This window comes from Dromiciops gliroides, chromosome 2, assembly GCF_019393635.1.
Source record: "Dromiciops gliroides isolate mDroGli1 chromosome 2, mDroGli1.pri, whole genome shotgun sequence".
NCBI lineage: Eukaryota > Metazoa > Chordata > Mammalia > Microbiotheria > Microbiotheriidae > Dromiciops > Dromiciops gliroides.
Genome location: NC_057862.1, coordinates 616,098,426 through 616,118,189, shown reverse-complemented (window position 1 = coordinate 616,118,189; position 19,764 = coordinate 616,098,426). Strand labels below are relative to the sequence as shown.

Below are 19,764 nucleotides of genomic sequence, written 5' to 3'. Positions count from 1 at the left end.
GCAAATATTTATTAAGACTTCCTACTGTATGCCAGGTCCTGTGCTTAGTGCATTATAAATATGATCTCATTTGATCATCACAACAACCCTGCAAGGTAAGGTGCTTATTATCCCTTTTTTTTTTTTTTAACAGACGAGGAAACTGAAACAGAAATTAAATAATCTGTCCAGGTGCTAGTAAATTGTCTTAGGCCATATTTGAACTCAGGTCTTCTGGATTCCTAGCCTACTGCTCTATCCACTGAGCCACCTAGTTGCCTATTTTCAGTAGGGCTATGTTTTTTAAAGTGAGCATCTTCTCAGTATAATACAATGACCACCAATGACTATTACAGTTACATTAGATAATATATTCTGATTTCTACTCTTCAAAGTAGTATCGGGTTTTGGATGACTATACTTCATATGAAAAACACATTTTACAACAAACATCCTCCATCATTCAGAAGGATGGGGGGGGGGCCGGGGGGAGAACATATGTTATGAATCTGTATAAAATGTATGGCCACACATGGCACAATAACCTTAACTTAAGGCCAGCTAAATCACTGCTGGTAGATCTGGTCCAACTCTTCTGGAAAATTATTTGAAGTTGGGCCAGAAATATTATGAAATCGATTAGATCCTCTGACTGAGTGATTCCACCACTGAGTTCAATGTATACCCCAAGATGGTTAACGACAGCAAAAACAGACCAATATACAAAAGTATTCATAGCAGCGCTATTTGTAATACATTTAAGATTTACTTAGTTCCCTCAGCCTCCAGCATTAACTACAGAAATATTTACTTTAGCTATACAAACGCAGCAATAATTATAACATAATACTTCTGCTGCTTACCAGTTTGCCTTTAATATAAAACACTGAATTAAGCTCAAAATTTAGAATCATAAACTTTTAGAGGTGAGAAATAAATCTTGGAGATTCAGTCCAGTGTTCCCCAAACTAAAACTATACTATAGACAAGTAAAATATTTACATATTACTTTTCTACCATGTGCTACCTACTGTAAAACTGTAGTGGTCTGGAAGGAACAGGACTTATACAGAAGGGAGTCATTTAAATTTAACATATTGAAAAAGTAAAAACTTTTGTCAATAAACTTTTTATTTTTTAAAAAATATTTTTCTGGAGGCAGCTAGATGGCGCAGTGGATAGAGCACCGGCCCTGGATTCAGGAGGACCTGAGTTCAAATCCGGCCTTAGACACTTAACATTTACTAGCTGTGTGACCCTGGGCAAGTCACTTAACCCCAATTGCCTCACCAAAAAAAAAAAAAAAATTTTCTTTTCTTTTCTTTCTTTCTTTTTTTTTGCAGGGCAATAAGGGTTAAATGACTTGCCCAGGGCCACACAGCTAGTGTCAAGTGTCTGAGGCCAAATTTGAACTCAGGTCCTCCTGAATCGAGGGCCAGTGCTTTATCCACTGTGCCACTTAGCTGCCCCTAAACTTTCTAGTCTAGTAAAAAATTTTCTGCGAATTGTAGGTTCAGAAACATTGACCTAGTTCAAACTCTCTGATTTTACAAACAAGGAAACTCAGGCCTCTCACTCCTAATTTGAAAGTTTCCAGTTCCAGTGAACAATAGTGTCCTATATTTTCAGGGCATACAGATGCTGTATGCTTAAGAAAAAATAACTGATAAAATTTAGGAAAGGAAGAAATAAGCAGAATACAAACTATTTATAACCTTAAAGCCTACCAAAAAATCATTATTTCTATGTAGTATTTTATAAAGTGGGGGAAATGTTTTTTAAAAAAGGGAAACAGGCATTTTCACCTTGTTATACATATATCTCAGCATGAAGTCCAATAAAAATGATTTCCCTTTACGGAAAGCTCCAGCCACAGATACCACCACGATATTAAGATCGCGTATATGCTCTTGTAACAAAATTTGCTCCAGTGCCTCTTCGTCAAGCTCAAAGTTGTGATCATCTTCATGAGCAAGAACAATCTGTACTGGACAGGGTTTCTTCATAGCCTCATCTGAGTTTACCAGCTCATCATCTTCATAATCTTCACCTAAGAGAAAACAGAAAAGATGATGCTTTTTCCCATTCATTAATAAATTACCCAGTCTCACTTTTGAAGCACAGACAACTGCAGGCTAGAATTCCTTGAAACAAGACTTGAGGTTCAAGTAACACAGCATCTTGCTCTGTTCTATGGAAGGCATCAGGATAGGAACTGGGGTGACAAGAACAAAAGTAGAACCCCTGCCATCAAAGAGCTTATATTCCACTGCAGGCACACAACACACACAAATGAGCAAATATGTACAAAGTTAATACAAAGCAGAATGGCCAAAAGAGAACAAGAAAAGAAATGACACGGTGATCACTAAAGGAAAGGTGGAGATTCCAAGCTAAGGTGGATGATTCTGACAGGCAGAGATCAAGAGATGAAATGTCATTAACAAAGTCTATTATATGACTGAAATACAGAATGCACAAGGGAGAGTAATATAAAGTAAATCTGAAATACGTCCAAAAGACAAATTACAGTCAGAAGACTTTTGTAGATTCTAGAAGGAAGGTTCTTATCCTAAGGTCCCTGGCCAAGGGAGGGATCCATAGAGAGATTTCAGGGCATCTGTGAACCTGGATGGGGAAAAAAAAATTACTTATTTTCACTAACCTCTAAATGAAATTTAGCATTTCCTTCAATAATTTAAAAATATTTTGCAAAAGGATCCATCCATAGTCTTCATAAAACTGCCAAAGGGTGGTCCATAACAAAGGTTAAGAACTTCTAAGCTAGAGGAATGTGTATTTTTATTCTAGGGACAAGAGAGAAACCCTAAAGCTTCTTGAGCAAGAATGACATGGTCAGACGTGTGCTTTGGCAGCTGTATGGAGGATGGACTGGAAAGAGGAAAGACTTACTTAAGGCAGAGAGGTACACAGTTAAGATACAAAGGTACCCTGAAAACATGTAGCGAGAGGGCCACGTGATTAAACAAGAGGCCTGGTGTTTTATTTTTCTACTATATCTTTTATAAATCCAAGGTGCATAAATATGCTAAGCCAGTTCCAACCGTTAACAAAGATGAAGGAAACTTAAGATTAGTCCTAGGATGATAATAATAATAATAATTTTAAATCACATCCAACTGAAAAAAGGAGTTGGCCTTTCAAAGTACTACAAGAGACGTGACTGAATTTCTCAACTAAATTTTTTAAATCACAAAGATTTTTTTAAAGGAAGTGATTATTTAGCAATACGAACTGAACTTAAACCTGAGCCAAGGAGAGGAAAAAAACCCACACCTCCCCAAAAACTCTTCCTCTGAAAAAAGAGTCTGAAAACAAGCAGCATAAGGAACATTATCTGAATATAATTGCCAGATGTTTCTCTCTCTACTGAACATAAAAAAAAAAATTAACTTTTAAATTTCAGCATGAGGAATTTGGAAAAAATAAGAATACCCTGAAAAAGGTTGATATTGTTATGGATTGTTTAAAAAGTATTATAAAGATTGCAGAATTGGATAGAAGAGTAGATAAAACAGAACTGAGAGCAAAAGGATGGAAAAGGTAAGAGTAATGACTAAGACTGTCTCTTTAATTTATTTCTGAAGGAAAGAACATAAATGCACAATGCAGATCAACTATACTATTTGACCTAGAATCAATTACACATTAATCCAGGCATTTTCTTTGTAAAATTGGGACACTACTAGCATTCCTGTCAAAAGGTGCTTTCTCAGAGCTAGTTCTGATGTTTCTAGCATCATGTGCTTCGTATTTAATTTTATAAAAGCTTAATTTTTAGGGACATTTTTCATTTCTAATGTTTCCTTACTTTTAAAGAATAGGCAAAAATAATAACCTGCCCATGCACCCCAAAATAAATAAATACATGGATTAATGACTGAATGAATGAATGCAGAAATAAATAAGTGGTATAGAGCTGTTACTTGAGCCACACATTCATATTTCATCAGAACGGTAACTACTGATTCAGCAAAATCAAATACTCAATATTTACTAAACTTGGAGTTCTATTACTTAACCTGACTTTTAGGTTAAGCCATACACTATTTTTTTACAACAAATCTTAATAGAATTAGTCCTTTTACTTTATCTGAGTTTCTAAATCAGCATACCAGAAACACCCAGGAGACAGAATACAACATACAGATTAAAGAGGAACTTACTCCATAAAAATTGCCGAGGCAAAAGTGGTAAAATCAATGACTTAACTAAATCATGAGAAGGTAGACCAAAAGTAATTTCATATATGTGTAAAGATATGAATATGCAAAATATTCCCATAATATATTCTACATGCAGAAATCAAGATCTGTATGCCATGCTTTGTACCTACTTCTCAAAAAGAACAAACTCAGCCCCCGAAAAGTAAAAGAATTAGTCTTTCCAGAGGTGGGAAACAAGAAGGAATCAAGTATTATACAAACTGTAGGATAGACACAGCTGGACGTTTGGTTGGGTTTCAAGATCTACTGTTTTTCAGTCTATTAAAGGGAAAGATTCCTGGGGAAGAGAAAGTGATAGAAGATATAAAAATAAGCTTTTTTTAAAAAAATTAAGCATCCTTCAAATCTAGTTCTGGCTTCCTCAAATCTCTTTATTGCTATTCACTCTATGATAATCCTACAGAGGAGGGAAGGCATTGATAAGCTTGAGACCCTCTGGAGCACTGTGGCTCTAACCCCCCCCCCCTTTTTTTTGGTGGGGCAATGAGAGCTAAGTGACTTGCCCTGGGTCACACAGCTAATAAGTGTCAAGTGTCTGAGGCTGGATTTGAACTCTGGTCCTCCTGAATCCAGGGCCAGTGCTTTATCCACTGCACCACCTAGCTGCCCCTAACCCTTTTTGAATACATAGCCCTTTTGAATGCAGCCATGAAAAGTTTGAGCAACTCTCAATAAAGGTATATTTATAAAATGTAAATACATTATAATGTATTATGAACACTATAAAATACAAAAAATAGATATTAAAAGGATGTGAAAAGATGAAAACTATTTTAGAATTATACTTTATTTTATTTAAAAGCACAAAAGACCTTTTACTCTTACTAAACTGATATTTTTAGAAAAAAAAATATAACCAAATATGCCTTTTTAAAAATATATGGTTTAACAGTGTGTGATACAGTGATTTGAAGGTACTTGATTTCAATGGCTGTTTTGCCTGGAAAAGTATCCTCACAAAAATAAGTAGATCAAAATGGAAGAAGTATATCACTGACCACAACTTAGTAAATCATATTTGCTTTTGGAATTTAGCTAATACATTTCTATCTTCACTGATATCCATCAATTGTTCTTGCAATCTAATCAGAAGCTTTTTGCATTTTTACATTTTTAACAAATGGGTTTCCTCCAAAATTCTCCATTTGGAATATTTTTTAACTGGTTAGAAAATTCCATCTCCAAGTTTAAGTGTGTAAATATGAAAGTTTGTTACATGTGGCATACAACATTTTCAGCAATCCAGAGAGGAAAGTAGCCATGACAAAAAGATGTTCAGTAATATCATGCTATAGGGAAGTCAAGAAGCAGGAAGCATGAGGATTTAAAAAAAGCCATCAAAAAGGATACATTAGTATCCAAAAAAAGCTTCCAGCAGCTCTTTTTGTAGTGGCTAAGAACTGGAATTTCAGTAAGGGCCTATCAATGGAGAAATGGCAAATTATGAAATACTATTGGAATGGAATCCTTTTTTGCTATAAGAGATGGTGAAAAGAACAGTGTCATTGAAACCTGGAAAAAACTGATACTGATGATAAGTGAAGTGAACTGATCCAGAAGTAAAATTTATATGACAATCACATTTGTCAACATAAGGACCTTAAGAACTCTGTCCTCCCTTAAGGAAATGATGCCTTCCTGAAGAGCCAGGATTTGACAAGTACTGAACAGTAACAGGTTGTTGTGCAGGACACAAGTCCCACCAATGGCTACTACTCAGGAAGGGTAGATAGAGAATACAATCAGTCTTTCCACCTTCTCCTTTATTAGCCCTTCCCCAGAGTGAATGCCCTTGCCCACTGTAGATCCTTAGTCCCTTTTTTTGATATCACTACTCTAGGAGGGCAGCCAGAAAGATGAAGGGTTTAATATCAATGATTAGTTATAGGAGAATTGTCTAAGGAGTTGGGATGTTTAGTTTGTAGAATATGACAGTGGTCTTCAAGTGTATCTGAAGACCAGGGATTAGATTTATTTTGCTTGGTCCAGAAAGAAAGGGATAAGGAACAATGGGTAAAAATTACAAAGAGGAAAATTTGACTGCATGTTTAGACTGAAGCAGAATTGGGGGGGGTAGCGGGGGAAGGAGCTGTATTTAAGGGAGAGAAAGAAAAGGAATGGTCACTACCTGACTTAGTTCCACATCTATAGAAGACCTTTAACAATTTAAGATAAAAGTCAAGACCTACTGGATCTTTATATTTTAGCATCTTCCCCTCGGAAAGGTCTTAAAAAACCAATCCCGGAGTGGCTTTAAAATTTGTCAAATACAGCATAGATTTTATCTCTATTGATTTGGTCAGGTTCAGCCACTTGTGACCAGCTTTACTTTCCTGAGTGATGTTTCTGCTTGTTAAAAATAGCACATCAGGTAGTGAGATTGTAAAATCCAAATGGTGTGTGGTTCTCCAGCACAAAAAGCAATAAACTTGATAATCAAGAGAACCAGCTCCAAATCGCTGCAATTTCCTAACATGATTGTTGAGAAGCCACTCTCTGCTTCAAACATAATTTTTATCATCTATAAAGTGAATATAAAACTTGCATTACCTAACTCCCAAAAGAGAGAAGTACTTAGAGAGAGAGAGAGAGAGAGAGAGAGAGAGAGAGAGAGAGAGAGAGAGAGAATATTTTACAAACTTTACACTATAGGAAAGCTAGAGTAGATACTCGAGAGACCTTAGCTTTTCTGAAAAGATATACTTCAAAAAATTACCATAGATGATATTATGAAAATGTGGTCCCTTCCATACTCCTACTCTAGAAATCCCAAGAATGGATTGGGTCAGAATCCAAAACTTCCCTCTTTTCCAAAGATGCATGACAGAGTAGAAAGAGTATAGAATTTATAATTGGAAAATTTGGGCTAAAATTTCAACTCTGGTAGCCTGTGATCTACCTTGGCAAGCCATATAACCTCTCGTTCTAAGTTTTGTCAATTATAAATCATATTATTATAGCCTAGGATCATAGTTCTAGAATTAGGTTTTGAGAGAATAATACAATGTTCAAGTAAAAAAGGAACTAACTCAATGGCCACATATAGCTCAACCCATATCTAAAAAGATGTCTGAATCCCTCATATTAGAAACAAGGTAACCAAATTTCAGGAAGGTAAGGTAATTTAGCAACGTTTATACCAATAGTCGGCAGAATCAGGACTTGAACCTATCTCCTCTGACTCTAGAACCAAGGATCTTTTGACTATCACCATATATTATCCTCTAAGATCCCTTTGAGCTCTAAGGAAAATGATTCAAATGCATACTAACATTATTTCTTCTTTATTCAAGTTGAATGATTGACTGCTCTCCAATTTCCTTCTGTATTCTCCAGGGATGTGGTTATAGCCTATGTGCATGCACTCATATGGGAACATACTCTGTACTTATCACACATCAAAATGTTGACTTCTTCCCTTCAAGACCCAGTTCAGGTACCACCTCTTCTAAGAAGTCTTCTATAATAAAGCCAAGTAAAAGAAATTTTCTTATCTAGCTTTGTCTAGATTTCTTTTTTCCCTTTTTAAGATTGTATTTTGTATTGTGCTTATGTTCATGTTCTAATTTCCATTAAAATAAAGCTTTCTGAAAGGAAGGAGTATAATTTTTTCACCTTTGCATCTCCAACACTAAGCATGGTACCTGTACAGGCACTCAAGTATTCAGTGAAATGCATTCTCTCAGTAGTTGATAGAAATTTTGCTCTTTTAATGGAGATGATGCTTTGGAAACAACTGAAAGTCAGAGATAATAAGTTCATGGAATAAAACTAATGATCAGTGAGTAATGGTAAAGGAGGAGAAGGTGAAGTAGTGAAATGGGTTCTCTCAAAAGGGCTTTTAAAAAGACCTAAAGACAATTCTAAACAAAAACATTCAAACCTGTTTTGAGAATCAATATATACATTCTCAAGGTGATTGATTACTATGAAAGACAATACTCATTTATAAGTTCTGGCATTTTTCGGGGGCAGCTAGGCAAGTCACTTAACCTTCACTGTCCCACCCAAAAGGGAAAAAAAAAAAATCCTGGCATTTTAAAGAAGTCTCTGTAGAGACAAGCCTTTGTGTTTAAGAAGCCTCCCCAGCCTATAGGTTGTAAAAATAAGATAATAAATACTAAACATAAAGAGTGGTTATACATTAACAATAATCATCATCTTAATAATAAGCTTCAATCACGTAAAACAGCACTAAGTCTTTTGGAACAATCTGTATTATGAAGAGTCATCCAATGAAAGCAATCCTGAATTCCATCACTCTTCAAGATAGTGCCGCCATAGGGGGCAGCTAGGTGGCGCAGTGGATAAAGCACCGGCCCTGAATTCAGGAGTACCTGAGTTCAAATCCAGCTTCAGATACTTGACACTAGCTGTGTGACCCTGGGCAAGTCACTTAACCCTCATTGCCTGGAAAAAAAAAAAAAAAAGATAGTGCCACCACACTCTTCTGAAAAAGTCACCACGTGGTTCTTTATGCAGCCTATCTCTTTTTTTCCTCACAAGTACATAGGAACCTTGAGCAAAAGATTTCTCCATAGGTTCAGGGAAAGGAAATATCCCATGGGTTAAAATTATACAGGAAAGTCAGGTATGGGGGAGGGAAATTCTAAAGACATAAAGGCATATATTGAGGATTAACTCAAGGACAAGTAACAGAGGACAAATACAAAACCATAGCAATTTCTCTACATATTGATGCCAAAGAGCACAATAAGTAGGTGAGGGGGAGATAAGCTCAGTATAAGATAAAGCTGTTTCTAAATTCATATTAAAGAAAAGAGTAGACTCAAGAGGCAGGCCTACTGTTCAGGGTTGCAGACAATGATAATGCATGGCAGGGGGGAAAGCAGAGCTACTTCCTCAATGCTTATTTAGCTTCTGTTTTCTCTGCCAAGAAAAATGACCTTTGGACAAAGGACAGAACAAAAATAACTAATGGAAAATTCAAGATAACTAAGGAGATAAGAACATATAGCTGCCTTTATTGAGTTCAATGAGTTTAATTCATCAGGCCCTGATGAACTACACCCTAGAGTACAGTAAGAACTGATGGATGTGATTTAGTGCATTCCTGTCAATGATCTCTGAAAGACTATGAAGAATGGGAGAGGTGAAGCAGACTGGAGAAGGGAAAACACTGTCCTGATTTTCAAAAACAGGAAGAAAATGGAACAACCAAAGTACAGGCAAGTGAGCTTAATCTTGATTGCTAGAAAAATCCTAGATTATAGAAGTAAATGTCTAGAAAATGAAAGAACGATGGCAAAACCAACATGGCTTTATTAAGAACAGATCAAAAGAAAGCAATCTTTGACAGGGTTACTAGACTAGAAGACCAGGGAAAGTTTACAGATACAATTTACCTGGATTTCTGCAAAGCGTATAGTAAGGTCCCACATTATTTTTGTAAGAAAGCCAGCGAAAGCCTATAGGTGGATTGGAACCAATTAAATGAGCAGGCCAAAAGCAGTGGCCATTTATAGGTTGATATCTAACGGCATAATCCAAAGATCAGTGTTTGGTTCTGTGGTGTGTGTGCGGTTTTTGTTAATTATCTGGCATAGACCTCATGTACTCATCAAATGTGTAGCTGACATAAAGTGGTCTAGGATTAGCTACACACCAGATCAATGACTCAAAGGGAAAAATACTAAGAGGCTGAAACACTTGACTGCAATCTAAAAAGATGAAAGAGACTAATAGGAATAAGTGTAAAGTACTACATTTGGATTTTACAAGTATGAGAAAAGAGAACTGTGGCTAAATGGCAGTTCATCTGGAAAAAGTCTAAGAATTTGGATAAAATACAAGTTCAATGAATTAATTTTATAACATTGTAACCAAAAAAGCTAATGCAATCCTGGGCTACATTTTGAGGGGTGGAGCATCCAGAAAGGCAGATGGTAGTCCAGCTACATCCTGCTCTAATCACATCTTAAAGGGAGTAGTGTTCAGTTCTGAATACTACATTTAAAAAAAAACATTGATAAGATAGTATGCAATGATTACAATTTAGGATCTATGTAAGGAAAAGCTTCCAAAATCACTGGAAAAATTATAAGTAAAACAGATTATCTTAGAAAGTCAGTTTTTTCCCTCCTTGAATTCCTCAAACAAAGGCTATATAGATGACTCCTCTACAAATGTCCACTAAGCAGATTCCTGGACTCCAGTCACCCCTACATATGTCTGAACTTCAGTAAATCACAATGCTAATTATCATTTCCCTGTCATAAAAAACTGAAGAGCTCCCACCAACTACATCTCATGCCCTTCTTCTTCCCAAACCAACTTTTCAACATTCTCTCACATTACTTCCCTCTGACTGTATTCAAGTTGGCTTATTTACCTACCTCCACAGACATACATTCCCACGTACTGACCTTCCCCTCCTTCAAACATTTCTTTATACTTTTCCCCTTCCCTTTAAGGAAATCCTACCTATAAAAAGGCAGCTCTAGACTTTCCTTATTTTTCTGTGAAATCTTCCTAGACTGTTCTAGCCTTCAATTATTCCTTTATATGAGTTTCTATCACTATCTACACTAGTCTAGCAATCAGTGGTGATGCCCCTAGTTTTGTATGTAGCAAAGGGAAAGGACGGGAATAAGCATTAGTACCAGGCACTGTACTAAGTGCTTTACAAATATCATCTCATTTCATAGCTGAGGTGCTATTATTATCCTATTTTTACTAATGAGAATACTAAGGCAAACAGAGTTAAGTGATTTGCCCAGGGTCCCACAGCTAGTAAGTATCTGAAGCCATATTTGAACCCAAATCTTCTCGATTCCAAACCCAGTGCTCTATCCACTACACCACCTAGCTGTCTCTATTATTTATTTCTATTATTTAGTGTTATATTAGTATAGATCACAGGTTAATAGATTTTATGCTGAAAGGGACTTTATAGGTCATCTAGTCTGCATACAAATACTTCTTCATTTTAGAGGAAACTGAGGCTCAGAAAGATTAAGTGACTTATTTGGCTATCATCGCACTTGTATTAAATGAAAAAGTCAAGATCAAAGTAAGGTCCTTTGTCTCCAAACTGAGCAAAACTTTTACTGCATCATGATATTTCTCAATTTCTATTAGTTAAGTGTGTGGCGTAGGATCAGTTAAGCACAAATGTCTGGACACAACATGAAAAGTTATGTCCAGATAGCTGGGTCTTCTTTAAAACGGCAAATTAGCCATTTTTAAATTAATTGTAGCAGATTTGAAATGAATATAAACTTACCGAAAGGATTCTAAAAATATGAAATGTGTGTGGTATTTAGAACAGATAAGGCCACAATCAAATTTTAAATACTATATATACACGGCATGTATATGTGCATACTAGTTTTCTAATAATACCTGTCTCCAAAAAGCTGATATGCACAATTCCTATATGTGGCTAACAAAACATCTAGTTTATCTAGATAATACAGAATAGGTGAGCAAAGGAAAAAAATGTCATTACCAAAAATAAAATTTACTTTAGCAGCTGACACGAGTTTTCAGGCTTAAATATTGGCTGCCCCTGACCTACATAGAGCCTGAAAAGCCATTCAAGGAAAGGGAGACAGAGAGGGAAGGGAGGGTAAGAGATGGTTCACAAGTTCCACTATATTATGTATTTCTTACTTTGCTTTAGGGACAGTCTAGAATAAGGTATAGTAACAAAAAGGAAGGATAGGGAAGAGAAAATTTCCATTGCTATTCCTCCCTTTCCTCTTTTAATAAGAACATAATAAGATATAAAATTCTCAGAGGAAGGAAAGATCACTTCTGGTTAGGGAAGAAGGGTTTGGCAGAAAACCAACAAAAGCTTCACAAACAGGGAATTTTATCTTATTTCACAAATTAGTATGCAACCTCCTTGAGTGCAAAAGCTTATCTTAGACATTTTTGAATCTGCTACTGTGCCTAAAAATAGCATCTTATACAAAGTAGCACTCAATAAATTTTATATTAAGTTATCTGCTACAGGAAAACTCTATTCTTGCTATTAGCTAGTATTTGATCAGTTAATTTTAACATCTAAGAATATGGCCTGGTATATTAGCTCATACTAAGCATAAATAGATTCGTTAAACAGTTTTACTGAAATCTCAGGTACTAGAAATGAAAATAATAAAGTCTTAAGAAGTAATAACTTAGTAACAAGTACTAGGTATAATATTAGTTTATTTGTTGAACTCTAATATTTACAAAGTACTTCCCTCAAAATAACCAATGTGGTGTGGGCAGGGGAAGAATTATACTTGTAAAGTGACTTGCATCAAGTGTGTAAGGGTGTGATGTTTGTAGTTCTGCCACACTGTCACATAAGTGACTTATCTGAACAACAAGTATAGGTTTGTCTGTTTTGAAAGGGTGAGGGAGCTCAAAGAACACCTCTCCACACCCCATGAAGTGAGAAAGAATAGCTCCTACAAGTAACAAATGAAAAGTTTCAATGGAAAAGAAAAAGGGGTGGAGAGAGGAGAGAAGTGGAGGACAGGAGACCTGACTCTGTCAAGATGACAGAGCATGGGAAGAGTGTTACAGAGAAGAGAAAGGGGAAGGAAATGGACAGCTGTACAAGTAGAGCTTAAAAACACATTTGAGGGTCTTCCTAAAGTGGAGAATGCTGGATGCTCTGAAGAAGTTTGCTGTCTTCCTATAACCGAGCCACATAAGTTATCAGGTGAGAGATGATCTACTACAACGTATTAAGCTACTTGTAGACCCGATGCAATAATAGAAATCTTTAGTGATCCTGGAGCATATTTACAAGACAAAATACCAAACCTCCCAAGACTTAGCAAAATGGATGACAACCATTTACTTTTGGTGATTCGCATGGTCACAAATGACACTAACTGAAGGAACCTAAAAAATAGCATCAATGACTATGAAGTATTGGGCAAGAAGACCAAGCAAGAAATGAAGAAGAGAAAAAGTAACTTAAGAAACAAACATCGGCTAACAAGGTGATTTCTGAGAATGGGGTTTTAAATTTTTAAATTTTAAGGGTTATGATACATGGTTAACATATTTCTGGCCAGAGAAAGATTATAACCAACAAAGGTTGGTAAGAAAATATTGTAAATATAATCAAAAGGGCTATAAAATTTAAAAATATGGGGAAGTAGAAGATTGCCATTGTAAACCTCCAAAATTAGATACTACAGGGAAAAATCTCAAAGTAGGGAAAACAGCAGCTGAGATATCCAAAAATTAACAGGAGGCAAAGCCCAAGAAAGGAGCCATTAGTAAAACCCACAACCTCAAATATCTAGACACTGAGACCGAAGGTTTAGATAACTAACTAGATGAACCAGAAATCCTAATTCAAGGAGGGGGAAATTGACCTGATACATATTAACTGAGACTTGATGGTATGAAATCCATGACTGGACCCTGGCTCTGGATGGGTATACTTTATTTATTCAAAAGAAACAGGATAGGTAATAGGGAGAGCAGGATGGCACTGTACATTAAGAAGTACATTCATGAAAGGAAATTCAGATACAAGAGAGGATTGACTATTTGGGTAAAAGTCAAAGGAAGGAGAAATGGAAATGATTCTATCATGGCAATGTACTACAGAACCCCTGGACAGAGAAAAAAGAAAAAAGAGCTTAGGAAAGAAATCACAAACCTGGTATGGAGGTATGAAATAGTACTATGGAAAACTTCTATTTGTCACACATCTGCTGAAACCCTAATTCTACCAAAAAACAGAATGGATAATAATTTCTTGACTCACCTAGAGGCAGTTAGGGGGCCTAGTGGATACAGAGTTGAGCCTGGAGCAAGGAAGACCTGAGTTCAAATCCAACATCAGACCCCTATATGCTATGTGACACTGGCCAAGTCACTTAACCTCTGTTTGCCTCAATTTCCTCATCTGTAAAAAGAAAAAATAGCACCTACCTTGCAGGGTTGCTGTAAGGTTCAAATGATATAATAATTGTAAATACTTAGCACAATGCCTGGCAAATAACAAGCACTGTTTAAATGTTAGCTATTATTAATACTACTACTATCATTATTCTTTATGAAGACAAGAATATGGCTCAGTCATATAAAAAACAATATCAGCAATGTTAAAGGTCAGGATGAGCTGAGGCTGGTGAGAGACGCTAAGGACAACAAAAAGGGTTTTATTTTTGTTTTGTTTTTTTAATTTATGCTGGGAAAAAAGGAAGGACCCAAAAATTTTCAATGTTTATTTTGTGACTGTTTTCTTTGCAAAGAAGAATAACCAATACAGTGAAAATGATGAAAGCTCTGCCTTCTTTATTTGATCAGTTATCATTGTTCTTTCCATTCACCTCCTAAGTTAAGGGGGGGCTGTCCTTTTTTGCCATTTAAGTCATGCTGTACTTTAAAATTCTGGCAAAAACAAAAAACCCTAAGGTACCCCAGAATAATAATTGAAAGGCATTTTAATATTGAACATGCAAATATACGTGCTACAACTTATAAACTCTCAACACCTGATCATTCCTGAATCAGATTTCTCATATTTCATTTACTCTATAATGTGATCCCAGGAACAGATGACTAACAGGGACTAGACAATAATACAATCATATCAACTCATAACAAGCTAGACAGATTCAAAAGAGTAACTGTTCATGAATGATTCTATGTCAGTATGGCAAGGGGTCTCCACTCGAGAAACTTCTATTTGGGTATGGATGACCTGGGTATCCAAAAGGCATCGGTGATCTGTTCATCAAATGTGCAGATGACACACTGCTGGGTAAGATAGCTAACACAGTGCAGGGCATTCAAAATCCAAAAGGACCTTGGATAAGCTAAAATACTGATTTGAATCTAAGAAGATGAAATATAATAGGGATAAATAGAAAGTCTTGTACTTCAGTACAAAATATTAGCTTCCAAATTTTAAAATGGAGAAAGCACAGATAGTAAGATGTTCTGAAAAAGATTGGGGGATATACGTGAACTGAAAGCTCAATGAGTCCACAGTGTGATTTGGCAGCCAAGGACCTAATGCAGTCTTATGACTACATTAAGAAGGGCACAACTTCCAGGAACAGGAAGGTGATTGACCCACTATACTCTGCTCTTGTTAGATCTCATTTGGAATGTTGTGTTCAGGTCTGGTATAGTAAGTTCTAGTATACCAAGAAGGGCACTGTAAGCTGGAGGGCATCCAGAAGAAAGCAGTCAGAATAGTGAAAGGCCTTGTCATTAGCTCATAACACAGGAGGACTAACTGAAGGAACTAGACACACAGAGTTTTGAGAAAAAAAGACCCAAAGGTGACAGGTTAGCTGTGTTCAAGTATTTAAAGGGATGTCATGGGGATGATGAGTAAGACTTCGCCCCAAAAGTAAGAACCAGAAGGGGTGGCTGGAAGTTGCAAAGAGGCAAATATAAACTCAATGCAAGGAAAAAATTGCTAACAATTAAGCTGGCTGATTGCTGCCTGTCAAATATATTATTATAGGTAAGGCAGCTACGTGGCTCAGTAGATAAGAGTTCAAATCTGTCCTCAGACACTTACAAACTATGTGATCCTGGGTGCAAGTCACTTAACTCTGCCTCAGTTTCCTCATCTAAAAATGAGCTGGAGAAGGAAATGGCAAACCACTCCAGTATCTCTGCCAAGAAAACCCTAAATGGAGTCATGAAATGCTGAACATGACTGATGACTGAAAACGACTGAAGAGCTATGTGTGGTTTGAACTAGATAGCCTTTGAGATCCCTTCTAAATCCAAATTCCATGATTCTAAGATGCTATATCAGATTTTAGGAACTTGCCTAGTATCATACAACTATTAAAGTGAATGGCATAACTAAAGTTTTTAGCAATTTCCACAAGAGACAGAATTTTAAAGTACAGCATGACTTAAATGGCAAAAACAAAAAACCCTAAGGTACCCCAGAATAATAATTGAAAGGCATTTTAATATTGAACATGCAAATATACGTGCTACAACTTATAAACTCTCAACACCTGATCATTCCTGAATCAGATTTCTCATATTTCATTTACTCTATAATGTGATCCCAGGAACAGAAAATGTCATCGTTGTTATTCAGTTATGTCCGACTCTATGCAAACCCATGGACCTTAGCATAATATTGTCCATGTGGTTTTCTTGGCAAGGATACTGGAGTGGTTTGCCATTTCCTTATCCAGTGTCTGAGGCCACATCTGAACTCAGGTATTCTGCCACCAGGCCCAATGCTCTATGCCACTGAGTGGCAGCTAGTGACCTTCTGGATGACAGCATTTCAAAATGTTCAAGGCCATTATTCTGCTTTCCCTCATGGCAAAGTGTTAGACCTGGGGCTTTCCAGATATCTCTGGTAAAATGATGAGAGAAAAAAGAAAGGAGAGGAAGGATTTGAACTACCTGCAGTTAAACTTTGAAGACAGGTTGTTATTTCTAAAACCTAGCTCAGTGAACTCTATATGTTATATACAGTCAATAAATGCTACCAGTTGTTGGCTTTGGTGGCAATACACCAATAATCTTGAAAAAAAGATTAATTAGGAAGCAGATAATATCTACTTTTAGTATAAAAACATTGTATAAATTTTTAAGGCTCCAAATAGAATTTAACATGGGGCAGGAGAATAGTAGTAATTGAACTATAAAATGCTGATGTTCATTACTATCTTGCCCCATGCACAGAAGCATAACAAGATTTTGAAACTGTATTATAAAAAACCATGTAATTTGACTATTCTCTTTTCTTCCTAAGTATGGACTCATGAAATTTTTCCCCAAAAGTCTTTTGGGGGGGAAGAGCAAGACTCCTACCATATTTTTCTGCTTCTTCCCACTTGAAGTCAATTCTGTTACCACAGTAACCAGCCTTGATGTCACAGGAATGATTTCTGCTGTTTTCACTTACAAAATACTGAGGCATAAAAATTATGTGTTTATAAATTTTAGGGAATTTTAAAAAACAATAAAATCTTTGGCTTGTCATCAAATATAACTACTGAGTCTTTAAAAGTAGTGTTTATATTTTTCTCACGGGGGGGGGTCTAAAAACCACAAATTGGATATATGAGAAATGAAATGAAAGCAAATGACTCAACGAGGAATATAGACAGGTACTTAGTGGGAGGTGGAAAGGCTACAATATTACCAATTATACAAGGAAATCTAAGAGTTATGTGTGAGATATACACCTAGAAAAGGAAGTGGGCTAACCAGGTAGCAAGAAGTAATGAAAACAAGCAGTCCATCAAAACAAGTCTAATTAATGATCTACATGAAGGCCACCAACAGCAGAAAAAGAGGGCAAAGGAGGGTAAGAATCAAGAGTTTTTAGACATTCTCAAAACATTAACTGTTGATACTTTAAATTCAAGATCCTTGTACAGTGATTAACACTGCTGAAGAAATTCAACAAGATCAAAAACCAATGTTGAGATTTTTGCTTTAAGTTAAACCAGAAAACAAAAAAGTTGCAAATCAATAAAAGAATGACTCACAAGCTTCTCTTCAAGAAAGGCAAATTAAGGAGTTGGCTAAATTGGTTTTATCAGAGAGCAGCATGATGCAATGGAAAGGCTGCTAGGCTTGGGGTCAAAGGACCTTTTTTCAAATCCAGATCCAGTCACTGTTATCTGTGTGACCTTGGGAAAGTTATTAATTCTCTGGGTCTGTTTTTTCATCTGTAAAATAAGAGTACTGGACTAGATGACTTCTAAGATCCTTTCCAGCTTTAAATCTATAATTCTGCATCAAAAGTCCACAACAGGGGCAGCTAGGTGGCGCAGTGGATAGAGAACCAGCCCTGGAGTCAGGAGTACCTGAGTTAAATCTAGCCTCAGACACTTAACACTTACTAGCTGTGTGACCCTAGGCAAGTCACTTAACCCCAATTGCCTCACCAAAAAATAAAAAGTCAACAACAAACATTTCATAAGATGTTCATCTTATGCTTCAGTGCTCAAGATATGCATTTATTTTAAAAAATACCTTAATGAAATTTCACCTTATACTCATTGATGGAAAATGCTATCCACATCCAGGACTATGGAATCTGAATGCTGATTAAGGCATACTATTTTCACTTTCTTTCTCATGGTTTTTCCTTTTTGTTCTGATTTTTCTTTCACAACATGATTAATGTGGAAATGTTTTACATAATTGTGTTATATAACCTATTATCAGATTGCTTGCTGGCTTGGAGAGAGGGAAGGGAGTAAAGGAGAATTCGGAACTCAAAATCTTATAAAAACGAATGTTGAAAACTATCTTTACACGTCACTGGAAAATAAAATACAAATAAGTCAAGAAAAAAAATTTCAACTTATGTGACATCAGTTGTAGAAAAGGTAGGGGTAAAAAAAAAAAAAAATCTTCCCAATTAAATCAACACACCAAGAGATACATTTTAAATCAACATGTCCAAAACCGAACTCATTATCTTTCCCCAAACCCTCCTACCTTCTTTCCTAACTTCCCTATTATTTCAGTCAAGGATACCACCATCCTCCCAGTCACCCAGGTGTCATCAACTCCTCACTCTCTCACCCTAGTGTCCAAATCAGTTGCCAAGTTCTGTCATTTGAGCCTTGGTAATATCTCTCAAATATGCCCCCTTCTGACACTGACACCACATTGGTAAAGACCCTCATCACCTTACTCTTGGACCACTGAAGAAGTCTTCTGGTTGGTCTCTGTGCCCCAAGTTTCAGAAATCTATCCTCCACTCAGCTGTGGAATTGATCCTCCTCAAGTGCAAGTATGACCATGTCAAACTACCCACCAATTCAATAACCTCCTAAGTGACTCCAGGATCAAATATAAACCTCTGCTTAGCTTTTAAAATCCTTCATAAGTTGGCCCCTTCCTACCTTTCCAGTCTTCTGACACGTCCCTCCCTCCCCAATACTCTACCACTCAGTGATCCAAGTCTTCTTACCTTTCCTGGAATAGGCTACTTCCATCTCCTGAATGAGTATTTTCACTGGCAGTGCCCCATGCCTGGAATATTCTCCCTCCTCATCACCATCTCGTAACTTCCTTGGCTTCCTTTGGGCCTCAGCTCAAATCCAACCTTCTGAAAGACGCTTGTCAGTATCCCCATTAGTGCTAATCCCTTCCCTCTTGTTAATTTAGCTCCAATGTATCCTGTCTATTTCCTGTTGAAAATGTAGTTGTCTGAATGATATCTTCCCCATGACACTATGCACTCCTTAAGAATAAGGACTGGGGTGTGGGGTATGGGGGTTTGCCTTTCTATCACCAGTACTTAGTACAGTAACTAGCATATAGTAGGCAATTAATAAATGCTTGTTCCCTTCAATGCAAAAGTGAGCAAAGAAAACAGCAGAAACTGTTAGAAAATGTGGTTCAGAACTACAAAATGAGATGCTGATAGTTTGTAGACTCCATAGACATTTCTCTCAATTCATAAATATTTCAAGAAAAAATACGGGGAGCACTGGACATAGTGAGCATTAGATACCATCACCAAAAGCAAATAAATAAATGTGTAGGTGAATAGATAAAATAAATAACTAAATAAAGGAAAGAAAAAAATCTACTGACA

The 19,764-nt window shown here is 36.5% G+C and overlaps 1 protein-coding gene across 6 annotated transcripts in view; it reads right to left on the bottom strand.

Annotated features, from left to right (window-relative positions):
• Positions 1 to 19,764, bottom strand: part of ATL2 (atlastin GTPase 2) — a 76,003-nt gene that overhangs the window by 29,250 nt on the left and 26,989 nt on the right. For all 6 annotated transcript variants that reach the window (XR_006354812.1, XM_043984219.1, XM_043984215.1 and 3 more), the window contains exon 2: positions 1,785 to 2,029. Coding sequence is in view for 5 of the 6 variants with exons in the window: in XM_043984215.1 (XP_043840150.1) it covers positions 1,785 to 2,029 (245 nt within the window). In the remaining variant the exon portion in view is untranslated. The remainder of the gene's footprint in view (positions 1 to 1,784; positions 2,030 to 19,764) is intronic.